We start from the raw sequence: 21,199 nt of genomic DNA on the forward strand, positions 1-21,199 counted from the left end.
GGCCATTTCTCCATGGTGGGATCCTGGGCCAGTCACTCAAGCTCCCTGAACCTCAGGCTTCCTATCTGCAAATGGGGCTGATGCATCTTCTGTTACCCTCACTGCGTTGTGGATGAGGGTCCATCCTGAGCGCACTCTGTGAATCCATCTTCACTGGGCAAACCCTCTGGGATGAAGCCAGTCACAGAATGGTCTTCTAAGCAAGGCACTGGAGAGCCAGTTCCTAGATCATGAGGCACTGGTATGGAAAGGGCACACTCAGGTTAACTGGTTGGATCTGTGTGACCTTGGGTGAGTCACTCATTTCCCTGTTTCTTCGGGGGGAGAATGTATCTATCTACATGTACCTTAGAGAGATGACATGTGTATACCGTAAGCACTCAATAACCAGATCTCTTTCCTCTTTGTGGCTGCTCCCTGCACACACTTTTGAACACAAATATTGTGGATCCTGGGGTCCGCCCAAGAACTCTGAGCTATGGCTCAGAGAGGATAAAACACTAGCCTGAGGGGACACAACCAGTTTGGGTTTAGAACTTAGATTGCCTAACTCCTGGGACAGGGAACTTTCCTCAAGCCTCCAAGCTTCATGTATTCTCTCCAACAGGCGTTTAGCACCTACTACGCCCTAGGAAGGGCAGAGGTGAGGGAGAAGAGAGACCCACCACAGAATTGCGTGCTGTGTAGACGTGACCTTTTGAATCCTCATCACTTCATGAGACAGGTGCTGCTGTCCCGGTTATACATACTAGGAAACTGACTCTGAGGCTTCAGAGCAGCCAAGTGACACCAGAACACACAACCTGAAAGCCGAGGTCTCGAATTCGAACTCGGGTCTCCCCAAGGCGCCTCGCCTGGAAGCCCCCCAGGGCGCTCGTGGCTCAGCGAAATCCAGGCGCGCGGCGGTGGGAATCCCGAGCGGAGTTGGAAGCCGGGACCGTTCATTTGCATGCTAATACCCAGAATGCTTTTCCCCTCACACCGCTTCTCTTAATGGAAGCGCTCAGTTTGGAACCGTGGAAAGTTTGGAACACATACTTTGCTCCCTCTTTGCAACTGTGGGAACTTCCCTCCCGCACACGCGGTGCCTGCAGCTCCGAACTCCAAGCACCGCTGCCCGGCGGCGGTCGCCAGCGCTTCCCGGGCAGACGAACCTCCGTATCCAACCCGCGCACGGCAGCATCCCCGGGCCCGCCGGGGACAAAGCGCCCTGTCTTGCCGGCGGGGCCCGTGGCTTGAGCGCTCGTCGACTCTCTGGGCTGCGGGCATTGGGGATGCTATCGGCCCAAGGAGGCTTTACGGCGCTCCCCGGACTCTCCAGTAACCCCAGTTCCCTGGGGGGTGCCGGGGTGCGCGGAGCCCCCTGCTCCTGTCCACCGCCCTTGACTCTATGTTGTCGCTTCCCTGAGCTAGTGACTTCCCGCTCCCAGGGGCACAAAGCTCGGCGTGTGGTGTTTGGGGGAAAGGCTGGACGATGGCCTCATCTCCCCAGCTCTCCCAGGCACGCAGCCCCTTGGGTTCGGTCAGTGAGCGGGGTGCAGAAGCAGCTCCGGAGGTTCGGCCTGCCCCCAGCCAGGACCCCGGGCCCTCTCTGGGGTCGGGAGCAGGGAGGCGGTCGCCGGCGACTTCTGGGGTTTCGCTCATCAAAGTGGGGCTCCGAAGGGTAACCGACGCCCGCTCCATTTACGGGTGCACACCACAGGCTGGGGGGCCCCGATCTGCACCCCTCGGTCCCTCACCCCCTCCCTCCCGTCCGCTCGCCGCCACTCTCGGCGGGGAGGGAGGGACAGTGGGAGCTGGTTTGCTGGCTTGGCGCTTCGTTTGCATTGGTCCGGGGGGGCTGAGACTGCAGCCCCCGGCCCCGCGGGCGGGGTGGGGAGGCGGGGGCCGGACGGGGGCTCAGTCTGCGCCAGCATTGGCGGAGCTGGGGAATGGGGAGGGGGGGCAGGAAGCGGGGGGAGCGGAGCTGCGGGGGGGGGTGTATAAATAGGGAAGGGGGGACGTGCATCCTCGGCTGGGTGAGGGGGGGGGCGCTCGGCACAAAGAAAGTGGAAAGTTTGCAGCGCAGGGCGGCCCGGGCCAGAGATCCGGGTGCGCACGTGCAGGGCCGGGGGCGCCGGGGGCCCCCCACGCCGAGCTCGCCGTTTCTTTTTTTTTCCTCCCTGCAAGCGAGAGGGGGGGTGTTGTTGGTATCGCCCCCTCCTTCTCCTCCCCCCAGGGGTGAAAGTGCAAGAGGAAGTGCAGCCGCTGCCATCTTTCCTCCGCTCCGAACACACGGAGGCCGGGGCCGCAGCGCCGCCGCTCCGCCGCCGCCTTCGCCCGGCCCGGGGAAGGGCCCATCCTGACGCCGCCGCCGCCTGCTCGCTCCAGCGTTCGCCGTTGCTACCGCCCGCCAGGCTCCGGGACCAAGCCCGCGCTGCCGCCCCTGTGCGCGCCCCGCCGCCGCCGCCTTCGCCTTTTGTTTCCTCCGCTCCGGCGCCCCCGCCCCGGCTCGCGCTTTGCAGGGGACGCAGCGCGCGCCCCCAGCGGGCCCGGGAAAAGCCGCGGCGCGCGCGCGCACGCCTGCGCGGCAGACCCCTCCGCCTCCTCCCCGCGCGCGCGCGCCCATTTTGGCTGCGCGCCGGCGCCGCCTGGCGGGCGGGAGGGGAGGTGGCAGGCGCGTTTGCAGGAGGGGCGCACCTCTTTGCTCGCGTACCCCCCCGGAGGTAGACCAAGAAGGGAGGCGGGCGGGCGGAGAGGAGAGAGGAGCGCGCAATCGGTGGGGGCAGCTATGTGGGAGGTGGTGCGGCCTGCCGTCTAGACAGTACGATCCGGGCAGGGGGCGTGTGCGCTCGGGGCACCTGCGAGACTACAGAGCCCGGGGCCGGCACGTGTGGGGAGTGTAGATACGTCGACTGCGCCCCGTTTCTTACTGCCTAGGGGAAGGGAGGGGGGCGGGCAAGTGCCGCGGCCGGGTTTGTGGGGAGGGGGCGGCGGCCATGGAGCGGGTGAACGACGCTTCCTGCGGCCCATCGGGCTGCTACACCTACCAGGTGAGCAGGCACAGCACCGAGATGCTGCACAACCTCAACCAGCAGCGCAAAAACGGCGGGCGCTTCTGCGACGTGCTCCTGCGGGTGGGCGACGAGAGCTTCCCAGCGCACCGCGCCGTGCTGGCCGCCTGCAGCGAGTACTTTGAGTCGGTGTTCAGCGCCCAGTTGGGCGACGGCGGAGCTGCAGACGGGGGTCCCGCTGACGTGGGGGGCGCAGCGGCGGCTCCAGGCGGCGGGGCTGGGGGCAGCCGGGAGCTGGAGATGCATACCATCAGCTCCAAGGTGTTTGGGGACATCCTGGACTTCGCCTACACTTCCCGCATCGTGGTTCGCCTGGAGAGCTTCCCCGAGCTCATGACGGCTGCCAAGTTCCTACTGATGAGGTCGGTCATTGAGATCTGCCAGGAAGTCATCAAACAGTCTAATGTGCAGATCCTGGTGCCCCCTGCCCGGGCAGACATCATGCTCTTTCGGCCCCCTGGGACCTCGGACTTGGGCTTCCCTTTGGACATGACCAATGGGGCAGCCTTGGCAGCCAACAGCAATGGCATCGCAGGTAGCATGCAGCCCGAGGAGGAGGCAGCCCGGGCTGCTGGTGCAGCCATTGCCAGCCAAGCCTCTCTGCCTGTGTTACCTGGGGTGGACCGCTTGCCCATGGTGGCTGGACCCCTGTCCCCCCAACTGCTGACTTCCCCATTCCCCAATGTGGCATCCAGTGCCCCTCCCCTGACTGGCAAGCGAGGCCGGGGCCGCCCAAGGAAGGCCAACTTGCTGGACTCAATGTTTGGGTCCCCAGGGGGCCTGAGGGAGGCAGGCATCCTTCCATGTGGCCTGTGTGGGAAGGTGTTCACTGATGCCAACCGGCTCCGGCAGCATGAGGCCCAGCATGGTGTCACCAGCCTCCAGCTGGGCTATATCGACCTTCCTCCTCCGAGGCTGGGTGAGAATGGGCTACCCATCTCTGAGGACCCCGATGGCCCCCGAAAGAGGAGCCGGACCAGGAAGCAGGTGGCATGTGAGATCTGCGGCAAGATCTTCCGAGACGTGTACCATCTCAATCGGCACAAGCTTTCCCACTCGGGGGAGAAGCCCTATTCCTGTCCAGTGTGTGGGCTGCGGTTCAAGAGAAAAGATCGTATGTCCTACCATGTGCGGTCCCACGATGGGTCGGTGGGCAAGCCCTACATCTGCCAGAGCTGTGGGAAAGGCTTCTCCAGGTGAGGAATAGCGTCCCTCCTCATGACCTGCCCTGTTTCTGGCTCATGGGACAGTTTCTTGCTAAGATCAGGGGGTGTGGGATTGGTGGGAGTCACTTGACCCTCTAGGGCCACATCAGGTTTGGAGACAGCAGAAGTATTTTAATGGCCCTAGTTTTGTGGTCGGGAGCTGCTTTCTCTTCCCTCAGGGAAGTTCTCTGGCACTAGGCGTGCCCTACTGTCTGTCTTCCTTTGGGCCTTGTGGGAAGGGGCTGGATTCCTCTGGCCACAGCCACTGGGCCTCACCATTCTTCTCCCCGGGCTCCCTTTGTGTTTCCGGCACCAGGCGTGGGGCCCCCTCTGGGGGCGGGAGGCTTTTCCTCCACCGACTTTCCCTGCTTGAATGGCTGCCCAGGGAGGGGCTGAAACAAGTGCATCTGGGACTCTTATGCTCCCTGCCACCAAATCCCTCCCCCAACAGAGCACTGGCGATCCTGGATGGGCACACTCAAGCTTCGCCCTTCTCAGCCTCCTGGGATCATGGGGCATAGAGTTCTGCACCCAGAGTCTCCTAGCACCAAAATCTTTGATCTCCTCTGATCTGGTAGCTCCAGAGCCTAACTGAACCCACAGATCATCTTTATGTTTTCAGGACAGAGAGGAGGGGGTCAAGATGTCCTTTTAGATTCACTTTTTAGTGAGCCTGATAGGAAACTAAGGACTTGTCTGGGAGCAGAGGGCTATTTTGTTTTTCATCTTAAGAGAATATTCAGAATAAAAGGCCGGTTTTAACTTGCCTGGATACTTAGGACTTGTGTCTGTGTGAACCTACAGAAGGAGAACTCCCTTGGAGGGGCCCCAACCAGAAACCAGTCTTACCGGTCAGGCAGCCCCTGCCCACCTGCTCCAGCGGGCATCTGGTTTACCAGCCCAGCTGGGGACTTAAGGCTCTATCCCTTGGCCTCTGGGGACTGAATTCCATCCGGGTGGCATTCATTGGCTGTCCTGGTGGGAGAGGCTGGGGGAGGGGAATACTGAGTTTCTAAGGGGCTTTAGTCTGGACAATGAATCACACATACCCCCTCCCAGAAAAGCCTCAGTAAGGCAGCCTTGTCCCATTCTAAAGCCACCTCCTCGGGTCTTCGAAATCATTTGAGCTTCTGGTGGTGGGGGGGGTGGGGGGTGGGGGGGGTAGGCAAGGTCAGAGACACTCACTTCCCTTCCCCCTTTAGAGAAAACCGGGGCAGAGAGGCCCTGGGCCTGTGGAGCTGGGTGGTGACTTTGTCTTTGTCACGCTAGGATGGGGAAGAGAGAGTCCTCTCCAACGGGGTGTGTGCAGGGGGCGGGGGGGTCTGGCCAAGTTTGTAGCCCTGTCTTTTGAGGTCTTGTTTTAAAGTCTCGTCTTGGTTCTCTTTTCCAGGCCTGATCACTTGAATGGACATATCAAGCAGGTGCACACTTCTGAGCGGCCTCACAAGTGTCAGGTAGGGGTCGGGCCAGGGCAGAGATGGGCTGAAAGAGAATGCTGCTGTTTCTCACAGCCCAGCCACAAGCCAGCTGATGTGTATGCTGGGCCGGCTGACTGACCACCACCGCTTTGCACACCTCCCCCTCTGTCCCTCCCCACCCTCCATCTGCTTTCATCCTTTGTTCTTCCCCCTGGCCCCCTCTCCCCCCCCCAACTGCTAATGTCCCCTCCTTCCTGGTTGCTGGGTCCTGGTTCCCACCCTGCCTCTGTCTTCGCTCTTTTGCTTGGCTTTCCTCTCCTGGCATTTGCCAGCTCCTTGAATGGTGGGTCACATTGTGCAAGTGTCATCCTGGGGACACTGGCTCCCCATTGGGCCTGCTTCTGGTTCCCAGCAGTTTGCAGGGGCTACCATGGCGAGGGCAGGGTTTGTAAGGAGCTCCTGGTGGTTCAGCTAACAGCTCTTACCCCTTATCTGCCAGGCACCCTGACCTTCTGGGTCCCCTGAGCTTAGGGCACAAGGGGTGGCAGTAAGAATGACAGCGAAGGAGGATGAGAGTGGATGGTCTCATTCTCTGAGTGCTGGCACCTGTTTAACTCATTCTGAACCACATGTGCCATCAGCTAGGGCTTCTGAGGACTGAGAGAGGAGGGTGGTTTCCTCCTTGTGAGCTCTTTGTGTAGCAGTAGGTAGGGAAGGCTGGGCAAGATTCTTACCCTTGGTTTGTCTGCTTCAACAATATCTGGGGGCCCTGTGTGACCAGAAAATGGAATTTCCTCTCCTGGCCACTGAGCAATCCTGTGTGGATGGAAAATGCCTGTGTCTTCTTGGCTATCTCCCCTCCCGTGCCAAGTTCCTGCCATCTGAGGGGGAGACAGAGTGGTGGGTGCTTGTTTTACAGCCTCTGGTAGGATAACCTGTTTCTCTTATCCTGTTGGTGGCAAGGAGGGAGGGGAGGGTTCAGGGGGACATGCAGGGAGGAATGGACGTACTGTAGGTAGGGCAGTGAGCCCCCAGGGGCCAGGTGTGGTCGGTGTTCACAGCCAGCCAGGTAGCCTCCCCCAAGGACAAGGACGCAGGGTGGGCATGCTGGGATCCGTCTGTGCCTCGCTGCCTTCTCTCTGTCTCTGATTCTCTAATCACGGAGCACATTCTGACTCTCCCAGGTAGTGTGCTGAGCAGCCTGGCAGAGTAGGAGGAGCCCAGAGGGCAGTGGGGGCGTGCCCGGTGGCCTGGGGGGGTAACCTGCACTCTCTGCCCTTTTTCCAGGTGTGGGTTGGGAGCAGCAGCGGCCTGCCGCCCCTGGAATCTCTTCCTAGCGACCTGCCATCATGGGACTTTGCCCAGCCTGCTTTGTGGAGGTCGTCCCATTCGGTTCCTGACACCGCCTTTTCCCTTTCTCTAAAAAAATCATTCCCAGCCCTTGAAAACCTGGGCCCAGCACACTCCAGCAGCGCTCTCTTCTGCCCAGCCCCGCCAGGATATCTGAGGCAGGGCTGGACTGCCTCAGAAGGCAGCCGGGCCTTTACTCAGTGGCCTGTAGGCTAGCCTCGGCCTCCCCAGAGAGGGTTTTCTCTGGAGGGGAACGGGAATGGCGGTTGCTCTGAGACCCCTGCTTTTCGGAGAGCCCAGCACAGTGATTCCTGCCCATGATGCCCAGCTCCTCCTTGTGTGACTTGGAGTCTTTCCCAGCTCAGGGACCCCAGGGGTAGTAAGGAGCTCCTTTCTGGATCCCCCTCATAGCCTCCAGGTTTCTTTCTGGGTTCTCTTGCCTTTTTCTCCCCCTTTAACAGATGGCACTGCTGAGTGCCTGCCTGTCCTTGCTGGGTGATTTTAGAGTCTGGTGCTTTCCCAATAACTAAGTCACTGGTTTAGGTGTTTCCCCTCCCCTACAATGGCCTCCCCTAAGGTGTGGGGTTTCTAGAATGGGGCTTGGCTGCCCCTCTCCCCTACTCTAGGGGTGAATCCCCCTCCAGAGGAGAATGGACCAATTCCAAGTGGGTCAACTCGTGCTGCCCTCTTCCCTTCCCACTCACACAGGTCCTGCTTTCATTTCTGGCTAGTGAGTTAGACTTTTGTGTTTTTGAGGTTTACTAGCAGGTCTGCTCAGGAACTAGACTAACCAGTAGCTTTATATTGGGTCACCCCAGTATATGGCTTTGGGGGCTGAGAAAGCAGATGTAGACACCTTCCCCCCTCAGATCCCAGTGGTGTGCCCTTTAGCCCCCGCAGCCTCCGCGGGGATAACAGGAGTGATGATAAAAGTTTTCATTCTAACATTTGAGGCTTTGTGTGTTTTGTCCTTGGTCTCTGTCATAACACTGACATCATTGTCCCTTGGTGTACGTACAAGCCCGCTCCTGCCCTGCCCCTCCAACACACACTCTTACAGACCCGCTGGCCCCACCTCCAGCCCCTTAGCCAGAATGCCCCTCATGGTGACCCAGCAGGTGAAGACATGGTGGCTTTCATGCTCTGGGCCGGCCAGCTGCTGTGCCCGGACTTGGTTTAACAGCAGGGGCATCTGTTTTGCATCGTGTGTATTCTGAAAGCGTCAGAGGTGAAGAGATGGGCTCTCTGGGAGTTGGTTCCCTGGGCAAGAGCTGGGCGCGGGGTATACCTCTCCACCTCTCCTGATGCCATAGATGACAAAAGGGGCCAGTTACAGAAACTGATGCCACAGCTTGCATGAAAAGGCCATTTGAATGTTGGGGCATGAAGCCTCAGGCTTGGCAGTGACACACAAATCTCTCTTAACTGGCTCAGATGCCTCAGGCATTGCTGGCTTAATGGTGCAGTGGGGCCGTGGCATTATCTCCATGTGGAGTTTGGCCTGAAGCCGAGAGACCAGAGCAACTCAAAACCTCTCCCATTGCTTCCAGTGGCCCCACTTCTCAGGGGCAAGTTGGGGTGGTTTGGGCTGGAGGATAGCTCGTTAGAGAAGGAATGAATTGAAGTGGGAACAAGGGAGCTGGCACCCCCAAGAAGGGGGCCAGTGAGGACAATGGCACTAGGCCTCCATTTATTGCCCTTAGACTTTTCCAGGGCTATAAAAAAGACTGCTTAAGACCATGCCTCCATCCCTACCCCCAGGCTGCCAGACTTCAAAGGCCACCAAAGGTTGGATGTGCACTAAGTGTCCCTGATACCATTTGGGCCCCATTCCTGAGCTGCTCAACCCCTGGGAAGAAAAGCTTTAGGAATTCTGGGATGGGGAGAAACTGTCGGGGGAGTGAAGGGAGCATGACTAGGACTCTGTTGAGTGGTGATGACCAGAGGTGGCCCAAGCTCAGGGTGGCTGGGCCAGGACCTGGCAGGTGTGCTCCTAACAATAGGCTGCCTGTGCACAGGGCCGTGGGCAAGGTGCGGCCATTCCAAACATCAGTGGTGATCAGAGCATACTATGCTGGCTCGTTCTTGTCCCATCAGGGACCCTCTGTCTTCTCCCTGTCTCTAGGATGGGAAATGTCTTTCTCCTGAGTGGCCCCAGTATAGAGATTCTAGGTGTCCCTTTCTTTGGGATCTGTCTCCCCTTTGGCCACTCTTTTGTGTCCTGTGCCCAGACTCTTTATGTTGTGTGTTGTCTGAACTTCGGGCAGGCCTAGACTCAGGCTTGTACACTTTGACAATTCCTCTCGAAAACCTTGGAGACTTGAGCCATGAAGGGTCAATTCTGGCACAGAGAAGCCAACAATCACTTCAGCTTGGCTTTGTAATACAGTGAAAGTTTTTGTTGTGTTTGTGCTCCCCCCCCCCCCCCCAGCAGCAGATTTCTATTCCTAATTATGTTTGCTCAGGCCAAAGTTAGCTTTCATTCCTTGAGAGATAATCAATGGAGGAGGGGGGCAGGGAAAATCTACTTGGTCTGGGATTTTAATTTTGCCTAGCTAATCCCTCAAATGGATAATCTACTTGTGGATAATTGAGGTTTGGCTGTCCATTATCTTTAGGTAGCACAGTGTGACAAGCAATGCTTTAAAGGACAGACCCCGAAAGGAGGTTGGCAAGAGAAACAAGGCATCGCTTTCATATCTCTCTAGTGGCGCTTTTCCCAGGGACCGCGGAAGATGGAATTCTGAATGTGTCTTTCACCGCACTTTCTTACACCTGGTCCATCTTTGGTTCCTTTGAGTTCTAAGGCGTAGACCACACTGCCTCTCGTTGTTGGGGAGCCGGTCCTCAAGTCACTGGTTGGCAAAGCTGGCTCTATCCCCAGATAAAAAGGCAGGTGCACCCCTCTCTCCTGGGGGTGTTTTTGGCAGCCCCTGCTCTGGTTTATAGGCCGGTGGGCTGGGTGGAAGATGGAATTTTCTCCCCACTGTCACCTACGATTGGATCATGAGGTCCCTGAGGTGGGGCCCACTTGTGGCCTTGAGACCAAGCACCCATCATGCTTCCTGAGTCACCTGAGTGCTCAAGTTTGTCTGCACAAATTCTGTCACCTCTCCCTTTCAGGGGAGTCCTGGCCACCCCACACACTGCGTTAGAAAATGTCAGTACCTTTCACTCTCCAGAAGCTATGGGTGCCAAGTCTGGAAATGGGAGGGGCACAGGCTCAGGGGCTAGTTCCTATTCCAGCAGTCCTATATCCCCTCAGGGCCTCTGTCTGGCCAGCTGTAAAGTGGGGAAGGGAGGGATACCTCAGGGAAGCTGGGAAGAAAGGACGGGTAGGGGACTGGCCTGGCAGTGGCAGTGTTTTGACTGCTGTTTCCTCTAGTAGTAGAGTCCTGTACTTCAGGCAAATCGCTCTCCACACTCAGCTTCCTCATTTGTCAAATGAATAAACTCAAGGCATAAAACAGTTACAGGTGGTATCTCATTAGCATAAGGTGTTCTGTTCAAATGTGTTAACATTTACTTAAAAGCTAATGACCGAGAATGGTAAGGCCTGTCCTGATGTGCACAGACGTTTGGGACTGGAGTAGGAACAGAGGTGTCTTTAGCCTCCACGATATCGAATACATTGGTGTCTTCCTTTGATTACACAGTAAGGAGATAAACGTTTGTACCTGAGGTGATGGGGTTCAGACATTTACCTTGAGGTCTCGGGATCTCAGGCTATGCTTCTGTTAAACAGAGACGGCAGGAGCAACTCCACTCTAGAGAGTTAATGGGGTGGCGGGTCTTCAGTGGGTTAATGGCCACTCTGTAATGCACTTAAAGGTGAATGTTGCTTTCTCTTGGGGTTCTAAAATAGTAAACACACACACATAGAAAAGGAGTCAGACTTGACATGAACCTCTAAAACATCACCATGGAACCAAAACAGCTTGAAAGTCACCAGCCTATAACTCTCCCAAGGACTTCCCTGACATTCTGTGACCTCCAAGGCTGGGGTAACTGGGTGAGCCCCATATGAGGAAAGACTCTTGGTGGGGAGAGGTCAGGGACTGAGACTGAGTCAGACCCTCGGGTACAGGAAATGCCTGGGGACCTGGGGCTGCCTCCCAGGATGCTGGTGCTGACCGTCAGCTTCTGGGTCATCCGCTCAGGGTCTTGCTAGGAGTTGGTGCTCACACCACAGCTTTCTATGGCTATCCTCCTCTGGAGGGTGATAACATGGCCTGCTTTGGAGGGCTGCTGTAAGGCTGGATTGCAGGAGATCAGTGTCTTGGAAAGGCTAATCGTGGTGCCTGCCTGGCACAGAATGCATGCTCTGTCAGTGTGGGGTGGTATCATTCTTGTCATTACCAGCTTTTCCCCAGCTTCATGTCCCACAAATGCTTCTGAATCATGCAGCCTTCCTTCTCTCTGCTCAATTCTCACGTTAGCAGAATCGACTATCATTTTGTGGGCTGCTTTCTCAATACAAGCCCGCAAGAGTATTATAAGGAGTAATCTCTGTGCTTTGTCCTGCCTTTCCTTTCCATTTCCCCATGGCCAAGACTAATGTCACGTTTGAATAAAGTGGATAAATTGAATTCTTTGCATAAAGCAAGTGGAGAAAACTCAGGATGGAGAACAGGAAGACTGGTCTGTTCACATGCCAGTTTACTGCTGTAAATTCACTTACAGTCAATGCAACTAAAGTCAGTTCTTCATGTTTACGAATGAACAAATGCCTCATCTCTCTTTATTCTGTAAAGGAGTGTGGAACTTAATGTGCCAGGCTCTGGACATGTTGTGGTAGCCATCTGGAACCAATAATTCCAACTCAGGTGTCTCATGAGGAGGCATCATGGAAAATAAGAGCAGCTTACTTGCCATTCTGGGGAGAAAGCATGAGCCACATGTAAAGCTCTCTTTATTACAGGGAGTCTATGTGTTGGCCAGAAACAGTTTTTGTTTCCTGGTGTGCTTGGTGGGAAGTCAGGAATGTGATGCTAGTTTTCACCTCATCTCGTTTTCCTTTCTGCCCTCAGACCTGCAATGCTTCTTTTGCCACTCGAGACCGTCTGCGCTCCCACCTGGCTTGTCATGAAGACAAGGTGCCTTGTCAGGTGTGTGGGAAGTACTTGCGGGCAGCGTACATGGCAGACCACCTGAAGAAGCACAGTGAGGGGCCCAGCAACTTCTGCAGTATTTGTAATCGAGGTAATCTCCCTGCTGTTTCCTCATTTCCAGGGGATGGGCCTGAGCTTGTGTGGGAGGCCAGGGGTGTCCTGATCACCTTGCCTCAGACTCCACTCCTTGCACGGCTGGCCCTCCCTTCCCACTGAACGATAAACGCCTTCGTTGCCCAGGCGGCTATTTGCCACCTCTTCCTTCCCAGACTTGGGGTGCTTGGGATAGGAGTTTCCAGGAGATCAGCGAGTGGGAACGGAAGGAGAGAGTACTGTTTCCAAGTCTGGGCTCATAACACATGTGCTGGGCAGATGGCAGGATGGATACATTTCGTAGACACCACTGAACTACTGAGGTTGGTGGGAGAGTCATTAAGCCCCAAGAAGTGGGGGAAAAAGAGGGTCCTGCCTGAGAGCTTTGGCTGGCTGATTTCACTGGTATGTGAAATTCAGCAACCAAGGAAGGAGGTTGAGTCTGGAGATGGACAAGGGGCAGAAAGTTTCTAACACAAATGGTCAGGAAAGAGCCCAAACCCAGGTGACTGTGGCCTGGATGAGACAGGAATGTAGATGGTGCTCTGAGCAGGACAGTGTGCTTGAGGCCGAGGTGGGCCTAGGTGGAGTCTGGTTCTGTGGCCCCAGTGTTGTGTTGGATGAAGTCTGGCCTGCCCCTGAGCTTCCGCCAGGGCTTGTTGGTGGTTGGAGGGCTAAGGTTTGTGTCATGCAAGCACAGTGTCAGTGGAGGAGGCTTGCGCCGTATCTGTGCCGAAGGTTGGGGCAGCCGTCTGTGGTGGGCATGAAGATGCTTCTGCACGGTGTGCTTGCTTTGGCCAGGTGGGGACCTTGCTGGGAAGTCCTTTCTTCTGGGACTCTCTTGTCCCAATGCCTCTGGAAGTCTTGGGTATGGCTTAGTGGATTGAGTACTGAACTGGAGTTGGACTGAGGGTTTAGTCCACACCCCTCCTACCTTGCCCTACTCTGTGACTTTGAGCTCTCCCTTCCCCTTTCTGAGCCTGTTTTTTCATCACTTAAATGGGGTTAAGAACACCCTGCCTTGCCTACCTCGTAGGGTTGTTGTGATGATCCCAGGAGACAAGGTAGGTGAAAGATCTCTGAACTCCCCACAAGGACCTGCATCCTTGGGAGGTCCCATCCTTGCGCTTTGTAACAGTGTTAGGAAAGACACAGCTCACTGACACTCTGGTTTGGACCAGGCACCCCTGCAGTCCTTGGCTGGAATCTTCGGGTGCTTCTGCTGTCTCCATATGCCCTGAGGTCGTTGGTGGAGGGAGACTGCTGAGTAGCTGGGTGTTCTTGGTGCCCTGGAGCTGGGTTCCTCCCTGGGATTGCACACCTGGGGTTTGCCTTGAAGGCCACTGGATATAGATGTTTGTACCACCAGGAAATCTGCTGTGAAAGTGGAGAGGTGGAAATAAAAGTTGCTTAAGCGTCTGTCCTACTTTCTGACACGTCAGTTGAACCCTTTCTGGCAGGAGCTTCCCCTGGGGGGTGGGCAATGGGGTTGTGCGTGCAGGGAGTTATCAGGCTGTGGCTGACCATCTTAACTGTGGCTGCCCCAGCTCTAGAAAAAGCTGGTTTCTTATCTTGCTTCATCCTAACCTGGCTTTCTGACAGAATTCCCCCTGTCCCCTGACCGGCTCCTTACAAATAACTAAACCTGCAACATGCCGTCAGCAGGCGTTTGGGCAAGTTTTCAAGCCTGAGGTTCTCCATCTGAGAACTGAGGTCAGAGACCAGAGGCTGGAAAACAGTGAGAGCAGAGAAGGATGTTAATGATGAAACTCAGAGCCTAGCTCAGATTGCCGAGTCGGGCAAGAACTGAACCGGAGACCCAGGGCCACGGCCCCTGGGGGCCCAGCTCAGGAGGAAAGAAGAGCTGAGAGCAGCAGGGAACAGCAGGGAAAGTCGACCCAGTTAGGAGACAGCTGATGTGGCAAAGCCAACAACTGGCGTACATCAGGACTCGGGCAGCAGCCACAGACCACGTGACTGGACTGGGGGAGCTGGAAGAGTCAAACCAGAGCCCACCTTTGCTCAGAAAAGCCAAGACTAGATCTGGATCATAGGCTAAACAGCTCTGGGTCTCAGAGTCAGAAAGGGAAGCCCCATCCCTCCAACAAGACGAAGAGGACTCTGGTCCCACCCTCCTACGCATACAGGAGGAAGAGAAAACAATTTTGGTCTTTATAAGAAGTGAAGGAGCGGGATTCTATCTCAGGACTCGTTCATTGGCAGAAATAGAAGGAGACGACTCCTGAGGAAAGAAAAAGAAAAAGGAAGAGGAACGTAGTTTGTCCAGGAAGAGGATAAGGATACCAAAGACATCGAGACCTGGAATCAGAATGCAGAAAACTCTGGGTCATTCTTCTCCCTGCCCACCACCAAGGCTGTGATATAGGAAGAGGAGCACAAATAAATGAATGTGCTTATGTCCACAAGGGTTCAAGCAAAGGCTGATGTCAGCCAGATGGTCAGATGGTCGAGGTTGGATCAGGTACCCTCTGACACCCTTCAATCTCAGGCAGTCAACTTAACTACCTATAGATTCGCCAGTCTTTGCCACACAAATGACTCTTGCCCATGAAGAATAAGAAGGGAGGCAGGCAACCTGGCTGCTCTAGCCCCACATTTGAAATAGATGACATTGTCTTTGTCCTAGAGACATACCAGGATGTGGGTCATACCATCTGTAGAGGAAGATTATTTGCAGTGGAAGGAGTTTTGATGCTAGAAAAAGCTTGTTTCTTCATTTTCAAATTGAGGAAATGAGTTGAGCTGAATAGTGGGAAGGAGAGAAGGACCTGGTAGATTCACCATGATTTTCTTCCTTTTAAAAAGTTTCTGTAGCAAGGTCTTTGTATATATGCACACGTACTGGTATGAGAAAGAGGGATAGCTTATTGGAAACTTGCCTTTGACAGAGACAGCCTTTGAACTCCAACATCATTGCTTAAAGGGGAGGAAGCCTTCTCCCCAGTCAGAGGTGAGCACGCAAGTTGTCACCGGTGCCAGTAATGGACACAGCCAGCCTGCCATTCCCCTGGACTGAGCTGATACACACCTACTTAGTGCCTCCCTCCGGCACAGCTCTGTTGGGCATGGTCCCAGCAGGGTTTGGACAAGAAGAAAGCAGTCCCTGACCCCTCTGTGTAAGTGGAATTTGTGAAAGGAGATTGCTTCTGGAGTGCAAATAGCAGCGCACCAAGCAAGGAAATGCCGTGGAGGAGCAGCAGTCTTTGGCTGTGAACTCTTCATCTCTGGGGTGCGGGGGAGGCTAGCTTGTTGGTTGTAGTGAAGTCACATGTGTGCTCACTGTCTTGACATCATTCTGGTGCCTGGATCAAACTGCCTCTCTGGTTCTTGGTTAATCAGTGGTGAATGGGCAGGTGAGTTCAGAATTCCCACTAAACGTTTCTGGCTTCAAAGATGTGTTCTCTGAAACTCAGCTTCCGTTTTATCCCAACACTTGGCTGCTGAGTTGCTCTGTGTTTAAATTCTGGGCTTTAAATGGCAGCTGTGGATCCACTCCTACTACCCTGCCATGTGGTTTTGCTATAGATAGTACAGTCTGCAGCTGGGGTAAAGTTAAGAGGACCTAGCCATGTGTTTCTCAGACTGTTTTTCAGGAAAACACAGCAGATTTTCATTGAGCATTTGCTGTGTTCCCCTGGTGTAGTTCTTTCCACAAGGAGTAAATATAATAATTCCCGGTGCTCCTTTCCTCCTTTCCCGTCCCCTTTAATCTCAGTGGACCTGCTCTGCTATACCATGGAGAGGGCTTCACACCACTTCCGAGGCTCCACGGGAATTAAAAATCAAAAACGAAACAAATCCCTTCTAAAATGGAGTTGTGATGTTCTTGGAAAGGCCTGATATCTTATGCTGGTTGCCAGGGGCCACAGTACCAATCCCAGGGGGCAGGGGCTAAGGTCCTCTTTCCTGTTAGCCTTGTCTACTCATTCCTGACTGCAGCCTCCCTCATAAGAATGTTTATATGGGACCCTCTTAAGCCAGTCTGTCCCCCGTGGTTGGCCCCAGGCAGACTACTTGGTCACAGCACAGGATAACTTGGCTCTACTAGGCAGGGCAGGACTCCAGAAACGGGACCAGGGGTCTATAGAGTAGCTGTATCAGGAAAGAAAGGAAAAGTCACTCAGTGCCCCTTTCCTCCGAAACCACCAACTGCTACTGTCAGGGGAGTGTGTGTTAAAGATTTTCACAGGTCAGCTCCTGTCTACTGGCTGCTTCCATTCTAACCCATCAATATGGCGGAAATACATAAGGGTAAATGGTGATAAATGAAACCTACCACCGAAATCCAAGGGATGTTTCTGCGGCCAGGGCCTACTAAAGAGTCTGCTCAGTGGTTAAGGACCACACGGTAGCACATGGTCCTGGGGTTGGAGTCCAGGCTCTGCCATCTAGTAGCTGTACATGTGACCACAAGTCACTTAACCTTACCAACCCTCTTGTTTTTTCATCTATGAAATAGGTATACTCATAATTCCCAGCTCATAGGGTGACTGGTGGAATTCTATAGAATAAAGCATGCAACGTGCTGGGCCCTGGCACACCATTATCACTTGCTAAAAGTCAACCTAATAAACTGTTCCAGCAGCATTTGAAAGGCCATGCCAAATCAGACTTGTGCAGACATTACACAGTACCCTGCAGCCTCTGACATGTTCAGAGTGGATCCCACTGTTATCCTATAACTGTAATTTTAAAGGGGAATAAAAGCACTGGAGAATGTGTCAACCAGATCTGGAGTAGATTAAAGGGCACTAGACACCAGGTGGACCTTATGCTAAAATGCTTCGGTTCCTGCTGAAAGCGCGTCCTGATCCTTGACCACTGTGGAGTTTGATGACACAACTTCCTGCAAAACCCAAGTCAATTTCCTTTGACTGGCCCACCTGGTTTCATGTCCTCAGACTTGTGGCTGGTGTGGAAGTTGGCCCAAGATCTACGCTTCCCATCGTGAGCTATCGTATGGCTCGAACTGACCAGAACATCTGGGTTGGGCTGCTGCAGTTTTCAAGATGGCTGGATTGCCCCTCCTCCAAAATGAAGGCAAAGATTATCTCTTTTTCTTCCTTAAGTGAACCTGATGGATTCTCCAAACCCAAACCAAAAAGATGACCATGAATAAGAGCTGACTGAGCCTCTTTAATGTAACTTGCTATTTTTGTTGTTCCTCAGAAGGTCTGAAGAATTACTAAATCCAGTTATTTGGAAAGTGAGAAAGTTAGCAAAATAGAACATGTCCTGCTAGATAGAAGGAAGGGGACTCCTGGAGGCATTCCTTTGGGATTTCATCTTGCCTCCATCTGGTTTGTTGTGCAGTTTGCCTTTACAAGTGTTAAGCAGGCGTTCTGCTGGCTGGAGTCCTGTGGCTGCCATTGAGCCTCATTGCTTTTCTGACTACATTTCTAGCCAGGGTCTCTGCAGCTGACCTGGGGCTGTGGGACATCTTCTCCAACCGCTCATTACTGAGGCACCAAGCAAGCCGAGGGGCATTTGGCCTCAGGCCCTGGCAGGAGCAGGATCTCAGGCCATCCCTCCAGGCAGCCAGCCTGGGTCCTACACCTCAGCCTTGCAGAGTGGGCTCTGCAGAGAAGCCGATTCGAGGACAGTGCCACCCGTCCTGAGCCAGGTGGCTCCTGTGGTTGCAACCGTTTTTGAACCAACAAGGGGGCCCCTTCTAGGTGCAGCTGACCTGGGAATGCTAGCCAAAGCGGCCAGAGGAGAGGCGTGGGGGAAGCAGAGAGGTACCTCTGTGCTGGCCGCGGGATCTCATCTCCTTTTGTCTTGTTTAGGTTTCTCCTCTGCCTCCTACTTAAAGGTCCATGTTAAAACCCACCACGGTGTTCCCCTTCCCCAGGTCTCCAGGCACCAGGAGCCCATCCCGAATGGGGGAGCAGCGTTCCACTGCGCCAGGACCTATGGCAACAAAGGCAAGCGACCCCTTGCTCTGCACTTTGCTTCTCTGCGCAGACTGTGTTGTGGGGGCGCTGGGCCGGGCGTGGGGAGGCGGGAAGGCTGCCGGCTTGCTGGCCGCCTCAAGGAGGCTCTGAGATCTGAGTGGCAGTGGCCTCCAGGACAAAAGTCATAAGTGGGTATCTCACTCCAGGGCAGTGAGTGAGGCTTTTAGGGCACTGCCAAGATCCAGCCCCCGCCTCCTCTTCCCCAGCCTTCCTCCCTTGCTCCTGGCCAGCCCCCACTGTCTGGAGCCCTGCAGGGATGCCCCGGGCCCAAGGCTGGAAGCAAGTCCTGCATGATGAGTCACTCTGGGCCTGTCCATTGCCTGTGGCCCTTTAAGGATGGTGTGGAGCTGCGGCTGAATGCTTTCTTTTTCTTTGACCCTGTGGGCAAGGGGGAGCCAAGGGCTGGCTTCCTCCTTGATAGGGGTGATTGGTTGCTGTGAGCGGCCCTTTCTGGCGGGCCTCTGGCTGCGTTTGTGAAATGCATGGCGATAAATGAGATATGTGACTGCCTCTGACTTGGAGTTGGTCTGCAGAGAGCTCCCTAGGGCCCACCTTCACGTGTTGATTCAGGTTGTTCTGTGGTATTTCTAGTTGTTGCTTTGGGGATGATGCCAGGGGCTTGGCAGACGGCAGAGATGGCAGAGATGGCATGCTCCACGCTCCCATCACAGACCTCCCTTCCCGGCATGGCTCTCTGAACTCAGGCAGGAAGCTTCTGATTGGTGGACTGCAGTGTGGGCAGGGCAAGGCAGAGCAATGAGGATTGTCTTGAGGCCCAGCTTGTCCTGAGCCCTGTGTGGGGACAGTCAGCTGACCGAGTTGTTCAAAGTTACTTTTTAATCTCTATGCTTTGGCCGCTGGGCCCTGGATGGGTTTTGGCAGAAGGAAGGCAATAAGGGCAGGGCTTGTGTTTGCAGCATTGGGAAAAGGATTGGCTTCTGTCTCAGCCATCAGTGGGGTCTGCCGGGTTGAGGACCTCACGGCTTTGGTTCTGCCTTGCTAGGGTGCAGCTAGTCTGGTGTGGAGGTGAGGCCATTGATATACCTGTTCAGCATCATCAGAACAGCCATCTTACCCCCAGGGGCAGCCAGCAAAGTGCCTAGGAACTGGGGGTCTTTGAGTTGTTCTGGGTGGAAGCAGTGGAGGCCCCTTCTCCATACCCTCTTCCTTGAAGCAGGCTGAGATGGTGGTGAGCGATACACGTGCACCTGCATGAAGAGTCCGCGGCGAGGGAGGCTGGCAGCCCCAGGGCCCTGCTGTCTCACGCCCATAGGCACACCAGGCTCCCAGACTGACCAGCTGAACCTCCGTGGGTTCTGCCAGGGCAGTGGCTGGCCATCCGCTGCCCTCCACAGGCCTATGAGCTGGCCTTTCCCGACCCCTCCAGGAGGGGGCATCTCCAAAGCCTGGCCTCATCTCTCCTGTGTGTTTTGTTTTCTCCTAGAAGGCCAGAAATGCTCACATCAGGATCCGATTGAGAGCTCTGACTCCTACGGTGACCTCTCGGATGCCAGTGACCTGAAGACGCCTGAGAAACAGAGCACCAATGGCTCCTTCTCCTGCGACATGGCAGTCCCCAAAAACAAAATGGAGTCTGACGGGGAGAAGAAGTACCCCTGCCCTGAATGTGGGAGCTTCTTCCGCTCCAAGTCCTACTTGAACAAACACATCCAGAAGGTGCATGTCCGGGCGCTTGGGGGCCCCCTGGGGGACCTGGGCCCTGCCCTCGGCTCACCTTTTTCTCCCCAGCAGAACATGTCTCTCCTCGAGTCCTTTGGGTTTCAGATTGTTCAGTCAGCGTTTGCATCATCTTTAGTAGATCCTGAGGTTGACCAGCAGCCCATGGGGCCTGAGGGGAAGTGAGGCAGATGCTGTGTCCCCATGGAAATGGCCACCGGGGACCGCTGAGAAATGCTGTGAATGCGGAGGGAAGTAATGTCTTTGGGTTCTGTAGCTGAGAGATTTTTATTCGTTTTTAACTCCCCCTTCCCCCCACCCTGTCACCCCACCCGCTCCCTCTCCACCACCCATCCCTTCAGTGGTCTTTAGAAATAGATTCTCATCTGATACTCTGCAGAAATATCTGCAAGACCTGGTATGGGACAAGGGCAGAAAACACTACATAGGCCTCCAAGGCCACACCAGTCCCGGTTTCTCTAATGGGTGGAAGCTGGAATTCCTGGTGCTCAATTCTTAGTGATCCCAATCCCAAACCCACACGTGACGGCATTCAGGGACCTCAGTGATTTGGGTCCCCTCCCCCTTCTCATATCCCTTAAGAGAAACCACGTCAGGGTCTCCACCCACTTACACACACAGTGCTGATGCCCAACTATTTTCAAGAAAGCTGGAAGCCTACAGCATCCCATGGACCATGGGGTGAGTGCCCTCTGAGAGCCCCTGAGCTTGACCCTTGACTTGGAGGGCCTCAGACCTTTCTGAGCCCTACCTAGAGGCTAGCATTTCGCTACTAGGACAAGCTGGGCTATTGAGGACACCCCCACCCCAAATTCCAGTTCTTATGTGATTTTAACCATTCAACTTGCTGTTGGGTTTTAATTCTCTAATTATTATTATTATTGTTATTTTTTAGGACCAGTTGTAGTGAATTGCTACTGAAAGCTATCCCAGGTGATACAGAGCTCTTTGTAAACCGCAGTCACACGTTAGGGTTAGTATTAAACTTTGTTTAGATGTACCATAATTAACTTGGCTAGTTGATTGTTTGAAGTCTATGGAAGAAATAGTTTTATGCAAAATTTTAAAAATGCCAGTCTGGTCAGGGAAGTAGCAGGTTTCAGTGTTGTTGGTAGCCAGGAAGGCAGGAAAGCTGGCAGGTGGGGACATTGTTGTGTACCTCGGCTGTGTCACGTGTGAGCAGGCCCAGGGTGACCTGGTGCTGTGAATTGATCTGATCAGACTGTATTAAAAACGTTAGTACGTTACTCTGCCTGCTCCCCTGAGTCCAGTTTTTCAGCTAAGGGTGCGGGTGGG

General features: G+C 54.7%; 1 protein-coding gene and 1 long non-coding RNA gene across 7 annotated transcripts; one reads left to right on the forward strand and one right to left on the reverse strand.

The window, feature by feature from the left end:
- Positions 1–2,260: 2,260 nt before the first annotated feature.
- Positions 2,261–21,150, forward strand: PATZ1 (POZ/BTB and AT hook containing zinc finger 1). 6 transcript variants are annotated; one of them, XM_023241569.2, is made up of 5 exons: positions 2,564–4,249; positions 5,649–5,712; positions 12,057–12,228; positions 18,038–18,175; positions 19,653–21,150. In XM_023241569.2, exons 1-5 carry the CDS (start codon positions 2,979–2,981, stop codon positions 20,066–20,068), a joined length of 2,061 nt encoding a protein of 686 aa, XP_023097337.1. In that variant the 5' UTR covers positions 2,564–2,978; the 3' UTR covers positions 20,069–21,150. The 6 variants fall into 6 exon arrangements, with proteins under 6 accessions (XP_023097341.1, XP_023097337.1, XP_023097336.1 ...); XM_023241568.2 differs by having other exon boundaries at positions 2,567–4,249; positions 19,650–21,150; XM_023241572.2 differs by having other exon boundaries at positions 2,569–4,249; positions 18,103–18,175; positions 19,650–19,822.
- On the reverse strand, positions 10,493–20,079 carry LOC109493274. The gene is made up of 3 exons (XR_002147406.3): positions 19,941–20,079; positions 13,260–13,607; positions 10,493–10,882 (listed from the first exon to the last, which is right to left on the reverse strand). It is a non-coding gene; the product is annotated as an uncharacterized LOC109493274 (long non-coding RNA).
- Positions 21,151–21,199: the final 49 nt, after the last annotated feature.

This window comes from Felis catus, chromosome D3 (genome assembly GCF_018350175.1).
Source record: "Felis catus isolate Fca126 chromosome D3, F.catus_Fca126_mat1.0, whole genome shotgun sequence".
Classification (NCBI taxonomy): Eukaryota; Metazoa; Chordata; class Mammalia; order Carnivora; family Felidae; genus Felis; species Felis catus.